We start from the raw sequence: 15325 nt of genomic DNA, 5'->3' as shown, positions 1-15325 counted from the left end.
CGTTGAGCTCGCGGAGACTCTTCACTTATCCCAGAAGGCACTGGGAATATGCAAATGATCTCCTCAAGACTCTTCCCCTGGTTCTGTCCCTTCACTATAAAGCCTGGGCCTCATTATACAGCTGTACAGGGGTCTAGTGAAGGCTTTTTAGCCCTTTCCTCAGACTGTAGCTCCTGGGAACAGGCCCTCACTCCTGTCCCTTCACTATAAAGCCTGGGCCTCATTATACAGCTGTACAGGGGTCTAGTGAAGGCTTTTTAGCCCTTTCCTCAGACTGTAGCTCCTGGGATCAGGCCCTCACTCCTGTCCCTTCACTATAAAGCCTGGGCTTCATTATACAGCTCTACAGGGGTCTAGTGAAGGCTTTTTAGCTCTTTCCTCAGACTGTAGCTCCTGGGAACAGGCCCTCACTCCTGTCCCTTCACTATAAAGCCTGGGCCTCATTATACAGCTGTACAGGGGTCTAGTGAAGGCTTTTTAGCCCTTTCCTCAGACTGTAGCTCCTGGGCACAGGCCCTCACTCCTGTCCCTGCACTATAAAGCCTGGGCCTCATTATACAGCTGTACAGGGGTCTAGTGAAGGCTTTTTAGCCCTTTCCTCAGACTGTAGCTCCTGGGATCAGGCCCTCACTCCTGTCCCTTCACTATAAAGCCTGGGCTTCATTATACAGCTCTACAGGGGACTAGTGAAGGCTTTTTAGCTCTTTCCTCAGACTGTAACTCCTGGGAACAGGCCCTCACTCCTGTCCCTTCACTATAAAGCCTGGGCCTCATTATACAGCTGTACAGGGGTCTAGTGAAGGCTTTTTAGCCCTTTCCTCAGACTGTAGCTCCTGGGATCAGGCCCTCACTCCTGTCCCTTCACTATAAAGCCTGGACCTCTATACAGCTGTACAGGGGTCTAGTGAAGGCTTTTTAGCCCTTTCTTCAGACTGTAGCTGCTGGGAACAGGCCCTCACTCCTGTCCCTTCACTATAAAGCCTGGGCCTCATTATACAGCTGTACAGGGGTCTAGTGAAGGCTTTTTAGCCCTTTCCTCAGACTGTAGCTCCTGGGCACAGGCCCTCACTCCTGTCCCTTCACTATAAAGCCTGTGCCTCATTATACAGCTGTACAGGGGTCTAGTGAAGGCTTTTTAGCCCTTTCCTCAGACTGTAGCTTCTGGGCACAGGCCCTCACTCCTGTCCCTGCACTATAAAGCCTGGGCCTCATTATACAGCTGTACAGGGGTCTAGTGAAGGCCTTTTTAGCCCTTTCCTCAGACTGTAGCTCCTGGGATCAGGCCCTCACTCCTGTCCCTTCACTATAAAGCCTGGGCTTCATTATACAGCTGTACAGGGGTCTAGTGAAGGCTTTTTAGCCCTTTCCTCAGACTGTAGCTCCTGGGCACAGGCCCTCACTCCTGTCCCTTCACTATAAAGCCTGGGCCTCATTATACAGCTGTACAGGGGTCTAGTGAAGGCTTTTTAGCTCTTTCCTCAGACTGTAGCTCCTGGGCACAGGCCCTCACTCCTGTCCCTTCACTATAAAGCCTGGGCCTCATTATACAGCTGTATAGGGGTCTAGTGAAGGCTTTTTAGCCTTTTCCTCAGACTGTAGCTCCTGGGCACAGGCCCTCACTCCTGTCCCTTCACTATAAAGCCTGGGCCTCATTATACAGCTGTACAGGGGTCTAGTGAGGGCTTTTTAGCCCTTTCCTCAGACTGTAGCTCCTGGTTACAGGCCCTCACTCCTGTCCCTTCACTATAAAGCCTGGGCCTCATTATACAGCTGTACAGGTGTCTAGTGAAGGCTTTTTAGCCCTTTCCTCAGACTGTAGCTCCTGGGCACAGGCCCTCACTCCTGTCCCTTCAATATAAAGCCTGGGTCTCATTATACAGCTGTACAGGGGTCTAGTGAAGGCTTTTTAACCCTTTCCTCAGACTGTAGCTCCTGGGTACAGGCCCTCACTCCTGTCCCTTCACTACAAAGCCTGGGCCTCATTATACAGCTGTACAGGGGTCTAGTGAAGGCTTTTTAGCCCTTTCCTCAGACTGTAGCTCCTGGTCACCATGTGATCTCACCATAACCCTAACAAGCTAATTAAGGTGTGAAATCTTGGTCAAAATTATCTCAGTACACAAATCTCCAAGGGTGCCCAAAATTTGGCATCACCCCTCTTTCCTTTTTGCAATTATGAAATTGTAAAAAAGTCTATATACAATATATATATATATATATATATATATATTATTATTTTTGCCTAAAATACAAAGGACATGTGTCATCTTTGAGGTTCGTCCCGCTGGTGCCCAATATTTAATAGGGTCTTAAACTTATTGAAAAGTTCGGTGAATTTCTTTGAGCTGTTATAACTAGAGATGAGCGAATATCGTCAGAGAAGTTGTTATTGGCTAATATCGGGACCCCGGATCCCTGGAGCGCTCCCGATAATCAGCTGCATGTGTCGCTCTCCATGCAGGTGCTGTGAGTATCACACAGCGCTACACACTCAGCTGATTATCGGGAGCGCTCCAGCACACTGAGTCCTGAACACTCTGAGGCCCCTGATCATGTGACCTCTGACTCCTCCCCTCCTGTAACCTCATCACAGGTCCTGTGTGCACAGAGCAGTCATAGGCAATGGCGGCACAGTCATGACAGTACCCCCCCTTTACGTCTCCTCCTTCTGAGATTGGCCAAGAATCTGTCCATGATGCGAGGAGCATCAACATTCTCTCGCGATTCCCAAGAGGCCCGAACCCTCTCCAATCGATGAGAAAAAAGGTCTTTCCCCTAACCTTTTTCATGGCCAAAATATCCCTCACTTCGAAGACGTCATCGTCCCCTACTGGCTGAGGAACAACGGGAGGCGCAGGACAGAACTGATTGAGGATGACCGATTTCAGGAGCAAGATATGGAAGACGTTATGGACCTGGAGTGAAGCAGGCAGCCTCAATCTGTAGGCCGTGTTGTTGATGCGTCCAAGAACCTCAAAGGGACTGATGTACCGGAGGCCCAATTTATACGAAGGGATTTTCAAGCGGATGTGCTTGGTCGACAGCCAGACCTTGTCTCCTGGATGGTATGGTGGGAGATCCCTCCGCCTCTTGTCGGCATGTTTTTTCATCCCGGCCACGGCTTGTATAAGAGCCTCTTTGGTCTTCCTCCAGACCTGGGAAAACTCTTGGGAGAGGGCATCGGCACCGGGTATGCCGGAGGATGAAGATAATGGAAGATGCACGCCTGGATTCTGACCGGAGACCACAAAAACGGATACCTGGTGGTGGATTCATTGGAGTGATTGTTATGGGCAAACTCTGCCCATGGAAGAAGATCGACCCAATTGTCATGATGAGCGTTAGAGAAGTTCCGCAGGTAGGAGGTCCAGACTTGGTTGACCCGTTCGACTTGCCCGTTGGTCTGTGGATGATAAGCGGAAGTGAAATCCAGAGATATGCCCAAGAGTTTACAGAGTGCTCTCCAGAAGCGGGAGGTAAACTGTACCCCGCGGTCAGACACGATTCGCTGAGGAAGTCCGTGTTATCTGAAAATCTGATGAATGAAGATTTTAGCCAATTCAGAAGCTGTGGGCAAGCCGGGTAACGGGACAAAATGGGCCATCTTGGAAAACCGATCGACTACCACCAGAACAGTCGTGCATCCAGAAGAGCGGGGTAAGTCGGTAACAAAATCCATGGTGATGTGTTGCCAAGGAGCTTCGGGAACAGGCAACGGCAGAAGAAGGCTGGAGGACAAGCTTCTAGGTACCTTGTTCCTGGCGCAAATTGAGCAGGAGGCCACGAAGTCTGACACATCTTGGCGTAGAGAAGGCCACCAGTAATAACGGGAAACCAGCACAAGGGTCCTCTTGATGCCGACATGTCCAGCGATCTTGGAGGAGTGGCCCCAGCGTAGTACTTCTACCCTTTTGTCTTACGGGATGAGGGTCTTGCCAGGCGGCACGGAATCAAGATTCACAGGAGCTACCGTGATAACTCGGGCAGGATTGATAACATGCAACGGAGCCTCCTCCACTTCAGGTGACTGCAGGGACCGGGAGAGAGCATCTGCTTTGGTATTTTTGTCACCGGGTAGGAAGTGGAGCTCAAAGTCGAAGTGAGAGAAAAACAATGACCACCTGGCTTGTCTGGAGTTAAGTCTTTGAGCCGACTGGAGGTAGGCCAAGTTTTTGTGGTCAGTGAATATGGTGAAGGGATGGACCGCCCCCTTCAGGAGACAACGCCACTCCTCCAGCGCCATCTTTATGGCCAGCAACTCCCGATCCCCAATCATGTAGTTACACTCTGCGGGTGAAAATGACTTGGAGAAGAACCTGCACGTAGCCAAGCGCCCTTTTGGGAAAGAATCGCCCCAGCCCCAGTAGAAGATGCGTCTACCTCGAAGACGAAGGGCTTGCCGACCTCTGGCCAATGCAAAACCGGAGCCGTAGCAAAGGCCCGCTTCAGGGCGAAAAATGCATCTTCAGCTTCCGAGGGCCAGATGTTCGGTCTTGCAACCTTCCGGGTAAGGGCAACAATAGGCTTGGTTAAAGCAGAGAAGTGCGGGATGAATTGCCTGCAGTAATTTGCATTGAATGGCCTTCACTCCGGCAGGTGGTGGCCATTTGAGCACCGCGGACAATTTCTCTGGGTTCATTCACAACCCCAAGTCCGTGATGATATACCCCAAGAAGGGTAGGGAGGTCTGCTCGAACAGGCATTTCTCCAACTTGGCATAAAGTTGATTCTCCTGCAAGCGTTGCAAGACCAGGCGAACACTCCTCCTGTGAGAGGGCAGGTCTGATGAAAAGATGAGGATGTCATCTAAATACACCACGAGGCACGAGTAGTATAGAAGATCCCAGAAAACGTCATTAACAAATTCTTGGAAGACCGCTGGGGCGTTACAAAGTCCAGGGGTGAGCTGGCCAGGTGGTGCCGACCCCTATACAGGGACTGTCAGGAGCAGGCCCGAAGGAGCCGAATACCGTGACAGCTGATACCAAGAGGGGCGGCTCAGGTGCGGGTGAGACAGACAAGGCAGAGCGACTGGAGTCAGGAGTGACCGGAGTCAGGAGTGACCGGAGCCAGGAGCAACAGGGGTCAGGAGCAACAGGAATCAGGAGTAACCAGAGTCAGGAGTGACAGGAGTCAGGAGTGACAGGAGCTGGAGCGACTGGAGTAAGGAGCGACAGGAGTCAGGAGCGACAGGAGTCAGGAGTAACCGGAGTCAGGAGTAACCGGAGTCAGGAGCGACAGGAGTCAGGAGCGACTGGAGACAGGAGTGACCAGACAGGGCCAGAATACCGTACGGAAGGCACACGATAATCAGGCGCCTCCATGAGGGAGGAGCCGCCTGACATACCCTTTGCTGGAGCTTGATTGGTGATCGCTCCACATGGGGTGGTGCAGAAGGGGTTAAGTGAGGAGAAGGGAGCGCGCCCGGGCCTAAGGTGCATACCTGGAGCAGAACAGGAAGAGGAACCCTCTTGCTGAATCCCCCGGGCTGCAGGATGGGAGGCTGAGGGTGTCGTGCGGCGGCCAGAGCGGTAAGCGAGGATCCGAGGGGGAACCCTGGGAGCAGCAGCAGCAGCAGGAAGAGCAGGACCCGGTGAGATAGGTGACGCCGGCCCCGACCTGACAGGAGGCGCCGTACTGGTGGCGCAGGCATGACAAGATCGCTCTCCACAGCGTCTCCAGACTCTGTCATGTCTGTCACATGTGCTCAGTGTGAACCTGCTTTCATCTGTGAAGAGCACAGGGCGCCAGTGTTGAATTTGCCAATCCTGGTGTTCTGTGGCAAATGCCAAGCGTCCTGTACGGTGTTGGGCTGTGAGCACAACCCCCATCTGTGGATGTCTGGCTCTCAGACCATCCTCATGGAGTCAGTTTCTAACCATTTGTGCAGACACATGAACATTTGTGGCCTGCTGAAGATCATTTTGCAGGGCTCTGGCAGTGCTCCTCCTGTTCCTCCTTGCACAAAGGTGGAGGTAGTGGTCATGCTGCTGGGTTGTTGCCTGCATACAGCCCCCTCCACGTCTCCTGGTGTACTGGCCTGTCTCCTGGTAGTGCCTCCAGCCTCTGGACACTATGCTGACAGACACAGCAAACGTTCTTGCCACAGCTCACATTGATGTGCCATCCTGGATGAGCTGCACTACCTGAGCCACTTGTGTTGGTTGTAGAGTCCGTCTCATGCTACCACGAGTGTGAAAGCACAACCGACATTCAAAAGTGACCAAAACATCAGCCAGAAAGCATTGATACTGAGATGTGGTCTGTGGTCCCCACCTGCAGAACTACTCCTTTATTGAGGGTGTCTTGATAATTGCCAATAATTTCCATCTGTTGTCTATTCCATTTGCACAACAGCATGTGAAACTGATTGTCAGTCAGTGTTGCTTCCTAAGTGGACAGTTTGATTTCACAGAAGTTTGATTTACTTGGAGTTATATTCTGTTGTTTAAGTGTTCCCTTTATTTTTTTGAACAGTGTATATAGATAGAGATATTTTTTTTTCTTTAGGTTGGAGGATCCAATTCCAGCTATTGCTGTGGGATCTGTGATTTCTATCTACTCCACTGTGTACAGGATAATAGAGTGTAATAAAGTAGTTATGGACGTGACGTAACTAACACTGTGCAGTGACTCTGCTTTCCATAAAGTGATGGATATTTCTTGTTGCTGAAAATGTGATCTTTTTTTCCACTTTAAACCCCTCTGATCAGTGCGATCATACAACATACAAGCCCCTGATGGCTCCGGTGATGCCCTGTACTACTGTAGTGCCGTGTATCATCACTGCCTGTCAGTGTAATACTAACGGCCCCATACACATGAGATCAGAGTTGGCTGAGCGGACATTTGTCAGACGGCGATCTCTCCCGACTCCCCCATACACACAAATATTCCAGCTTTCCTGTGGTCTGTATGAGAGAGTCGCCTCCAGACTCCTCTAGAGGAGGATTATCTACAGGAAGAACAAACGGATTATCCTCTGAAATTCAGGATGTCAGATCCTTCTCTGCCCTGGCATCATCTGTCGGGAGGCCCCAAAATACATTACATGGTCGGCCAAACCGCCCAAAATCAGTGCTTTCGTAGAATTTTAGTCTAATGTGTATGGGGGCGTTATAAGGTAACTTATTGGACGCTGCCTCTGGCCCGGCCTAATAGACCTTCATACATTGCAGCCCAGACACCATTATTAGGCATGTAAGTATCAGAGTAACTAGGCCGCCCCATACTATCGAGTACTTGGAGGCGGGGGGCATTCAGCCAAACTCTGTCACACCTTCTTAGATGCCATGTTTGCTTTTCAGGGTTTTTGTTAAAGCCTCCTCTGTGCCATCCCTGTGGTGTACATCTATGTCCTGGGGCACAAAAAGATTCATTTCTTTTTAATAAATGTTTAACATGTGATAAATTATAAAATGTGTCTTCTGATTTTTTCTTCTTACAAGAATTGTTGGAGCCAATTTTCTTTAGAAACATTTTAATATCACCTTTTTCTGGAGTTTTTCTTGTAATATAGGAAAGCCTAAGGCCAGAAATAATCCCCATAAATCACTGTACATGGAGACTTAGGGATCAGATCATTTCTGTCCACGTTGATTGTGGAAGCAAAAGATCTTTTTTAAAGCCTCAAACTTCTGTGTGTGACTCAGAGCTGAGATCTAACGGGATAGAAGATTCCAGTGCGGGGAAGACGGGAAACCTTCATATAGACGGCCGGTGGGGATGGAGTCAGTGACCGACTCTGGCCAAATCTGTTTCTAGAGCCGTAATAGAAGATGAAGATGTTGTCCTCACCAAGAAGGAGTTATTTCTCATGTCGCCTGTAATGAATATCTGTTGTGAGTTCATTTTCCCCTTCAGCATTGATGTCTGATGAACTCCCTCTGCTGGTGAAGGGAGGTAGTGAAATTGATTTAGATGGGAAGAACCTGTCATCAGAGCAGGCGGAGGGTGATTGGACATCTGGAATCTCTGAGTGGATATAAGGCAGCCGACGCCCTGCAAGGTTGATGGTGATCCTCTCTGCTCTGAGCTCTGGCCTCCAGTCTAGTTCCTGTTTTCTAAAGCTAAGTTTTTGCCCTGCTATTATTCCATGAGATTTTGTCTGGTTTACTTAGTGTTTGTGTTCAGCCAGCTCTTGCTGGGACTGGCTGAATTCCATTTTTGTCTCTGATCAGTTGATCTCTTTGCTCTTTTTTCAGAATATACCTGAGTGCTGATATAGTGATTTTGAAGTCTAGCGACTTCAGGGCCTTTTTTCCTATCAGACGGTTGGGACATTTTGGGCAGGGTTTTTGCGGATTGCAGCCAGCATCTTTTCTGTCCTGTCCTATCTAGTTAGTTGGGCCCCATTGTTTGCTCAGCCTGTCTTTCTGTCTGTGTTTGTGCTTTCATCTGTTTTTCACCGTCAATACATGTTGGGGGCTGTCTATTGCTTTGGGGTCTGCTCTGGGGCAGTTTAGATTTCCCCTTTCTTTCTTTAGGCTTATTTAGCTCTCCGGCTGTGACGAGGGGTCTAGGAACACCGTAGGAACCCCCCACGGCTACTGTTAGTTGTGGTGAATAGGATCAGGGGTCTGCAATCCGATAGCTACCAACCTCTCCGGTTTTTCTGGACTTAGCTTGTATTTTTGTTTTCTCCTCCTCCGGTGACTCATTCATAACAAATATCTCCTGCAGTATTGCTAATGCCGATTCCAGTGTCGGTAATGAGATGAGAATTAGCGTTATGGAAGATGAGTCTATGAGGAACGTGTTCTGCTGCCAACTCCGAGGAGGAAACTGCTTGTTGTCTGTGGCCTAAATATATAGGTTTTATTAGTAGATGTCAGGGAAGAAAACTAAACCCTGTAAGATAATAAATCTCCTCATATGTTTCCCTTATTATCCCCAGTAATTGTATTATTACACAGGATTCTTATGATGTTACATCAGATCATCTTCTCATTCAGGTCTCTACAATATCGGATCCTCTCAGTGAAGATCTTCTACAAAAGAGAAATTTCCTGTTTTACCCATCAAGGATGGATATGGACAGAGACAAGATGGCGGAGAGGATATTACACCTCACCCTAGAGATCCTCTTGCGTCTCACTGGAGAGGTGAGAGATTCTGATGACGTCACATTACATCATTCTTATCTATGGGAATAACAGATGGACAGAACTGGAGAGGTGAGGACTCTGGAAATGTCTGTAGTGAGATTTATTAATGTGTCTCTCCATAACCAGGATTACACAGTGGTGAAGAAGACCTCTAGTGATCGCTGTCAGGACCCTGTGTCTGAGGGATGGGGAAGACCCCTGAGCCCAATCACGGGGCCTCCACCTCACCCCCTGAGCCATGAGGACATCAATGAGCAGAAGATCCTAGAACTCATCTACAAGATGATTGAGCTGCTGACTGGAGAGGTGACACTGCTGGGAATGCTGGGACATTATACAGTAACACTATGAAGGGATCTGGGGATGACGGTATGATTGTATGTGTCAGGTTCCTATAAGGTGTCAGGATGTCGCTGTCTATTTCTCCATGGAGGAGTGGGAGTATTTAGAAGGACACAGAGATTTGTGCAAGAACGTCATAATGGAGGTTCCCCAGCCCCTCACATCTCCAGGTAATAGACAGGACTAAATACACACGGCCTATAATTATCTGTATGTAGAGAATGAATTCAGTCCCTGTATGTGTTTCCTCCAGATCTATCCAGTAAGAGGACAACACCAGAGAGATGTCCCCGTCCTCTTCTTCCACAGGACTGTAACCAAGAAGATCCCAGTGCTCCTCAGGATCATCAGGTAGATGGAGAGAAGGTGTCAGGAGATCTCCCCTATGATGTGTAGACGGCTGTGAAGGTCTTGTGCTCAGTCTTGTTTTATCCCCCAGTATTATATGTTTTATACTTGTGTAATGAGAACGGTGGAGATGGCAGGATTAGAGCTGATCATAGATGGGACTTCTCCATCTGTCTGTGACTTTTACAATATTTGTTTCAGGGTGAAGATCTGACCCATATTAATACTACAGAGACATACTCACTGAATGCAGAGAAGTCACAGATTCCTCTCAGTCACCGGCTGTGGCTGCTTTATCGGTGGTGTAGTCCGGCCGTATTACCATGATCACCATTTTGCCTCTAGACCACAACATTCTCCTCCACCCAAAACTGTTCAAATGACTTTGGGCATTGAAAGCCCTTTTCTATAGAACTTACAACCTGGTAGATCCACCTACTCCCTGGGATTAGGAGACGCTGACCGTTACCTGCCCAGATCTGTAAACTATAAAGCCAAATGACAGCGTACGTAGAATGTGCTGGCTAGTTAGAAAATCACTTGATGAAAAATATTATACTGGGCCTGTAAGAGAAAGCGGAGTGTAATGATGCTGTTGGCTTCCTAGAATCCTGAGATCTAATTTCAGGGCTGAAATCTCATATCCTGAGATCTTGATACTGAGATCTCCATCTGCGTATGCGCCGCCCCGAGCAGCCATGTTCACTGAGTCCACCGCACAGGAGGAAACCACGGACATGCGAGGGGCTCTGGCCTATCACGAAAAGTTGGCAGAGTCCCCCCCGCAGCAGCGGACACTTCAGGCAGCAGCAGCGGTGGACACCCCGAGCTGCGGCAGCAGCAGCGGAGGCGGCCACCTTGGGCAGCAGCGGACACCCCGGGCAGCAGTGCCAGGCACCCTAGCAGATCCAAACACTCGCAGCGGTGCACTGCACATCGGACACCCCCTCATCCCACCCTGCGGTCTGCAGCATCACCCCACTCCTGCCTCCTCCAGCAGCGACCCTGGGACCCCGCTTCACCACAGCAATAAGACGCATGGATTATAAGAAGCACCACCGTGTTGTTAAAAAAAAATTCCTATTTTTCTCCTCAAAATTTGGGGTGCGTCTTATAATCCTGAGCGTCTTATTATCCAAAAAATACGGTAACATGTTTTTTTATTCTAGTTCTTTTTGTACAGGTTCATTTTGTATGGTAGTCTGATGATGGTGGGATCGGCCTGCCTCACTTATGTGAGTCTGCAACTACCTGGTAGCCTTTAAAATAAGGTCTCCATTACCTCTGCCAAATGCCTGAGATCTAAATTTAAGACACATCAGCTCTGCACTATTATAAAAAGTTCTCTATGAATATCTAATATTTCTTCTTGAAACTCATTTGACAGAAAATATTGGCCCTTACGATAGTTTAGATTGCCAAGAGCCACCGAGCCCCATACTCTTAATTACCCAGAGAGTTTTCACCAGAATCATAGGAAACAAATGGACCTTACAAATTATTTCCCAATGTCTCTTGAGTCCAACAATCCCCTATATATGGTTGTACACTACTGTCTGGGCACATGGTAGAGTTAAGAAAGGAAGGAGCGCCATTTAGCTATTCATACACAGATCTTGATGGAATAGTTTGCAGACACGATGTACTGGGAGCACTGTTAGTGGTCACCTGGCAGATCAAAAGATGGCCACCATGAGAAGGCTTGGCTCTATCTACTCTATTTTCCAGATCCCAGTGATTGCCTTGCTCATCATCCCTTAACCCCTCTTCATGGATCTGGACTTACACAGAGACCCCAAGGCTTGGGCCATGGTGTTACCCGCTATTCTGTGGAGTGAGATGGCAAGAAGAATAGTCAGGTAGTTGGTCATAACCAGGAGGGCAGAGAAAGTACAAAATCAGAAAACACGAGTTTAGTCATTAAGCGGGGTGGTATTACACCAAGAAAAAAATTCACCAGCTGAGCACAGAGGACTGAACCAGAGGAGAACAAGGCTGTATCTGGCAGATTCCGGGAATAGGCTTCAAGCTTTAGGAGGGTTTGGTGCTTTCTAATTGGCTTAAGCAGGTAGCAGATTGCTACCAGATTGCTGGACAGCACACAAACCCATACTGCCAGGCTGGATGAAACTACTGGTCTCAGGCACCCTAATCTTAGTGGTTGGACAGAGCCAGCGCCACCCAGAGCTTCTGGTTTCGACGTCTCTTCTATTACCAGCAACGCCTGCACAATAAATAAGGCGCTGCTTGGTGATGGATTCAAACATCGCAGGAGCAGATTCCAGTGGAGAGGGGACACACCATCTGCAGATGCCCTAATATAACACAATTACAGGAAACTAAAGCAGTAGAAATCCCCATAAAGTGGCTCCATTATGGAAATTATAACCCTCAGTGAATTATCCTATGGGAGTAGTGACACTTTACGGAAATTAGCTCTCACTGGATGTTGCAACATGAAAATTGCACATTTGCCATTTTATTACCCAGCACATAATGCCCAGATTGTGCTCCAGGAAACACACACCGTAAATTAAGTGGGTTCTTCTCACTATAGTAATGCCCAATATATGGATGCTAAATATGGTTTGGGCGCACTACAAGGCTCAGAAGAGAGTGGATATTTGACTTTGGGAGAGCGGATATTGCTGGATTGGTTTATGGAAGCCATGTTGCTTTTCAAGAGCTTTTGAGCCACAAATATTGTGGAAACCTTCTGGTTTTCTTCTGACAGATGATGGACCTTAGTGGTGCCTTGTGTTTCCGTGAGATGAGTAGAAGTTTTATTGGTATAATTTTCACCTATATAACATTGTTTGTTGGCTTTTTATTCCATGTTTGGGAGGCAGAATGAACAAACCATTGAACACCATGATGCACTGGTTCATGCTATGAGGCTTTCGATTAGACTGTGAACTCTCATTGTCTTGGTGAATAATTCAATGGTTTTAAAAAGCTTGTATCTTTTATGGACAGCTTAAGTAGAAATGTTCAAAAGTATAAAATTTGAAGATATTTTATTCAAAATTATTAACTGGTTTTATTTTTAGGAACGCTGACATCTTCAATTTTTAAATCTGATGATCTTGAGATCACACAGGATACAACTGAAGTGAATGCTATTACTCCAGATATACCATCATCCCTTCATAGCAAAGATCTGTCATCTGATCCTATGAAACAGGTCCCATCTTTTGGTTCATTACCAACTACTAAGGAAAATCAAAGTCACAATATAAGCATTAAAAAATTAATTGCTTCTAAAAGAAAGGAGCCATTTTCAGATTCAGAATATGGAAATAATTTTCTTGAAAAGACTTTTCTTAAACATGAAAAAATACACATAACAGACAATAGATTTTCCTGTTCTCAATGTGGGAAATGTACAAAGAAATCAGATTTGGTTAAGCACCATAGAACTCACACAGGGGAGAAACCTTTTTCCTGTTTAGAATGTGGGAAATGTTTTGTGAGGAAATCATCTCTTCTTAGTCACCAAAAAACTCACACAGGGGAGAAACCTTTTTCATGCTCAGAATGTGGGAAATGTTTTAACCAGAAATCTTATTTTGTTACACACCAGAAAACTCACACAGGGGAGAAGTCTTTTTCATGTTCAGAATGTGGGAAATGTTTTAACAAGAAATCTAATTTTGTTACACACCAGAAAACTCACACAGGGGAGAAGTCTTTTTCATGTTCAGAATGTGGGAAATGTTTAACAAGAAATCTAATTTTGTTACACACCAGAAAACTCACACAGGGGAGAAGCCTTTTTCCTGTTCAGAATGTTGGAAATGTTTTAGCCAGAAATCAGATTTGGTTAAGCACCAAAGAACTCACACAGGGGAGAAGCCTTTTTCCTGTTCAGAATGTGGGAAATGTTTTATCCAGAAATCAGATTTGTTTAATCACCAAAGAACTCACACGGGGGAGAAGCCTTTTTCCTGTTCAGAATGTGGGAAATGTTTTGCACATAAATCACATTTTGTTACTCACCATAAAACTCACACAGGCGAGAAACCTTTTTCCTGTTCAGAATGTGGGAAATGTTTTAACCAGAAATCAGATTTGGTTAGTCACCATAGAACTCACACAGGGGACAAGACTTTTTGCTGTTCAGAATGTGGGAAATGTTTTACAAAGAAATCAGATTTGGTTAAGCACCAAAGAACTCACACGGGGGAGAAGCCTTTTTGCTGTTTAGAATGTGGGAAATGTTTTACAAAGAAATCAGTTTGTGTCAAGCACCAGAGAACTCACACAGGGGAGAAGCCTTTTTCATGTTCAGAATGTGGGAAATGTTTTATCCAGAAATCACATTTGGTTAATCACCATAGAACTCACACAGGTGAGAAGCCTTTTTCCTGTTCAGAATGTGGGAAATGTTTTACAAGGAAATCAGATTTGATTATGCACCGTATAACTCACACAGGGGAGAAACCTTTTTCCTGTTCAGAATGTGGGAAATGTTTTACAAAGAAATCACATTTGGTTAGTCACCAAAGAATTCACACAGGGGAGAAGCCTTTTTGCTGTTCAGAATGTGGGAAATGTTTTAACTGGAAATCAGATTTGGTTAATCATCAAAGAACTCACACAGGGGAGAAGCCTTTTTCCTGCTCAGAATGTGGGAAATGTTTTAACTGTAAATCATATTTGTTTAAGCACCAAAGAACTCACATGGGGGAGAAGCCTTTTAACTGTTCAGAATGTGGGAAATGTTTTGTGAAGAAATCTTCTCTTCTTAGTCACCAAAAAACTCACACAGGGGAGAAACCTTTTTCATGTTCTTAATGTGGGAAATGTTTTCTACCAAAATCAACTCTTAATAAACATCAGGGAAGTCATACGGGGAGTTTTTTTTATGTTCAAAATGTTGGAAATATTTTAACTCAAAATTGTATCTTCTTAAAGTGTTGACCACTTCTAGGACAACCCCTTGTCATTCCTCATGTTTGGCCATCTAATATAAAAAGCTCAAATGTGTGTATGTATGTATGTGTGTATGTATGTATGTCCAGGATAGGCATCCGCACCGTCGCAGCTACAGCCACAAAATTTGGCACAGTCACACGTCTGGACCCTGAGAGCGTCCTAAGCTATGTTGTGAGGCGAAATTTTAACCCTGCGCGTTCCAATTCACCAATTTTGCCCCTATCTACATAATGGGGAAAAAGTGTGTGCGTATCAAGCCCCGCCCCTCATTATGATGTCACAATGGTTGCCATGGCGACGCTGATGTCATTATAGGTTGCAAGCCCCGACGCTCATTATAATGTCATAATGGTTGACTATGGGATGGAGGATGTGTGATGGGTATATGGGCACTGGACTATTGGATGGAGGATATGTATGACGGGAATATGGGCACGGGACTATGGGATGGCGGATATGTATGGTGGGTATATGGGCATGGGACTATGGGATGGAGGATATGTATGATGGGTATATGGGCACGGGACTATGAGATGGAGGATATGTATGGGCATGGGACTATGAGAGGAAGGATGTGTGATGGGTATATG

General features: G+C 46.6%; 2 protein-coding genes across 2 annotated transcripts in view; one reads left to right on the top strand and one right to left on the bottom strand.

Moving 5' to 3' along the window:
• LOC141074069 (uncharacterized) overlaps positions 1 to 10497 on the bottom strand; it is a 32186-nt gene extending 21689 nt beyond the window's left edge. The window contains exon 1 of the mRNA XM_073561586.1: positions 10458 to 10497. Within this exon, the coding sequence (XP_073417687.1) occupies positions 10458 to 10497 (40 nt within the window). The remainder of the gene's footprint in view (positions 1 to 10457) is intronic.
• A 1389-nt stretch (positions 10498 to 11886) lies between these two features.
• On the top strand, positions 11887 to 14647 carry LOC141074027 (uncharacterized). The gene has a single exon (XM_073561542.1). It carries the CDS (start codon positions 13494 to 13496, stop codon positions 14592 to 14594), a length of 1101 nt encoding a protein of 366 aa, XP_073417643.1. The 5' UTR covers positions 11887 to 13493; the 3' UTR covers positions 14595 to 14647.
• The last annotated feature ends 678 nt before the right edge of the window (positions 14648 to 15325 follow it).

The sequence above is a fragment of the Dendrobates tinctorius genome, unplaced genomic scaffold (assembly GCF_039654945.1).
Source record: "Dendrobates tinctorius isolate UK_male_01 unplaced genomic scaffold, ASM3965494v1 ptg000322l, whole genome shotgun sequence".
Classification (NCBI taxonomy): Eukaryota; Metazoa; Chordata; class Amphibia; order Anura; family Dendrobatidae; genus Dendrobates; species Dendrobates tinctorius.
Note: the sequence above shows the minus strand (reverse complement) of the source record. Positions and strands in the feature narration are given on the sequence as shown.

Bases quoted from the DNA above. Each gene is read 5' to 3' on its own strand.
- LOC141074027 (XM_073561542.1), top strand. From the start codon at position 13,494: ATGTTCAGAATGTGGGAAATGTTTAACAAGAAATCTAATTTTGTTACA.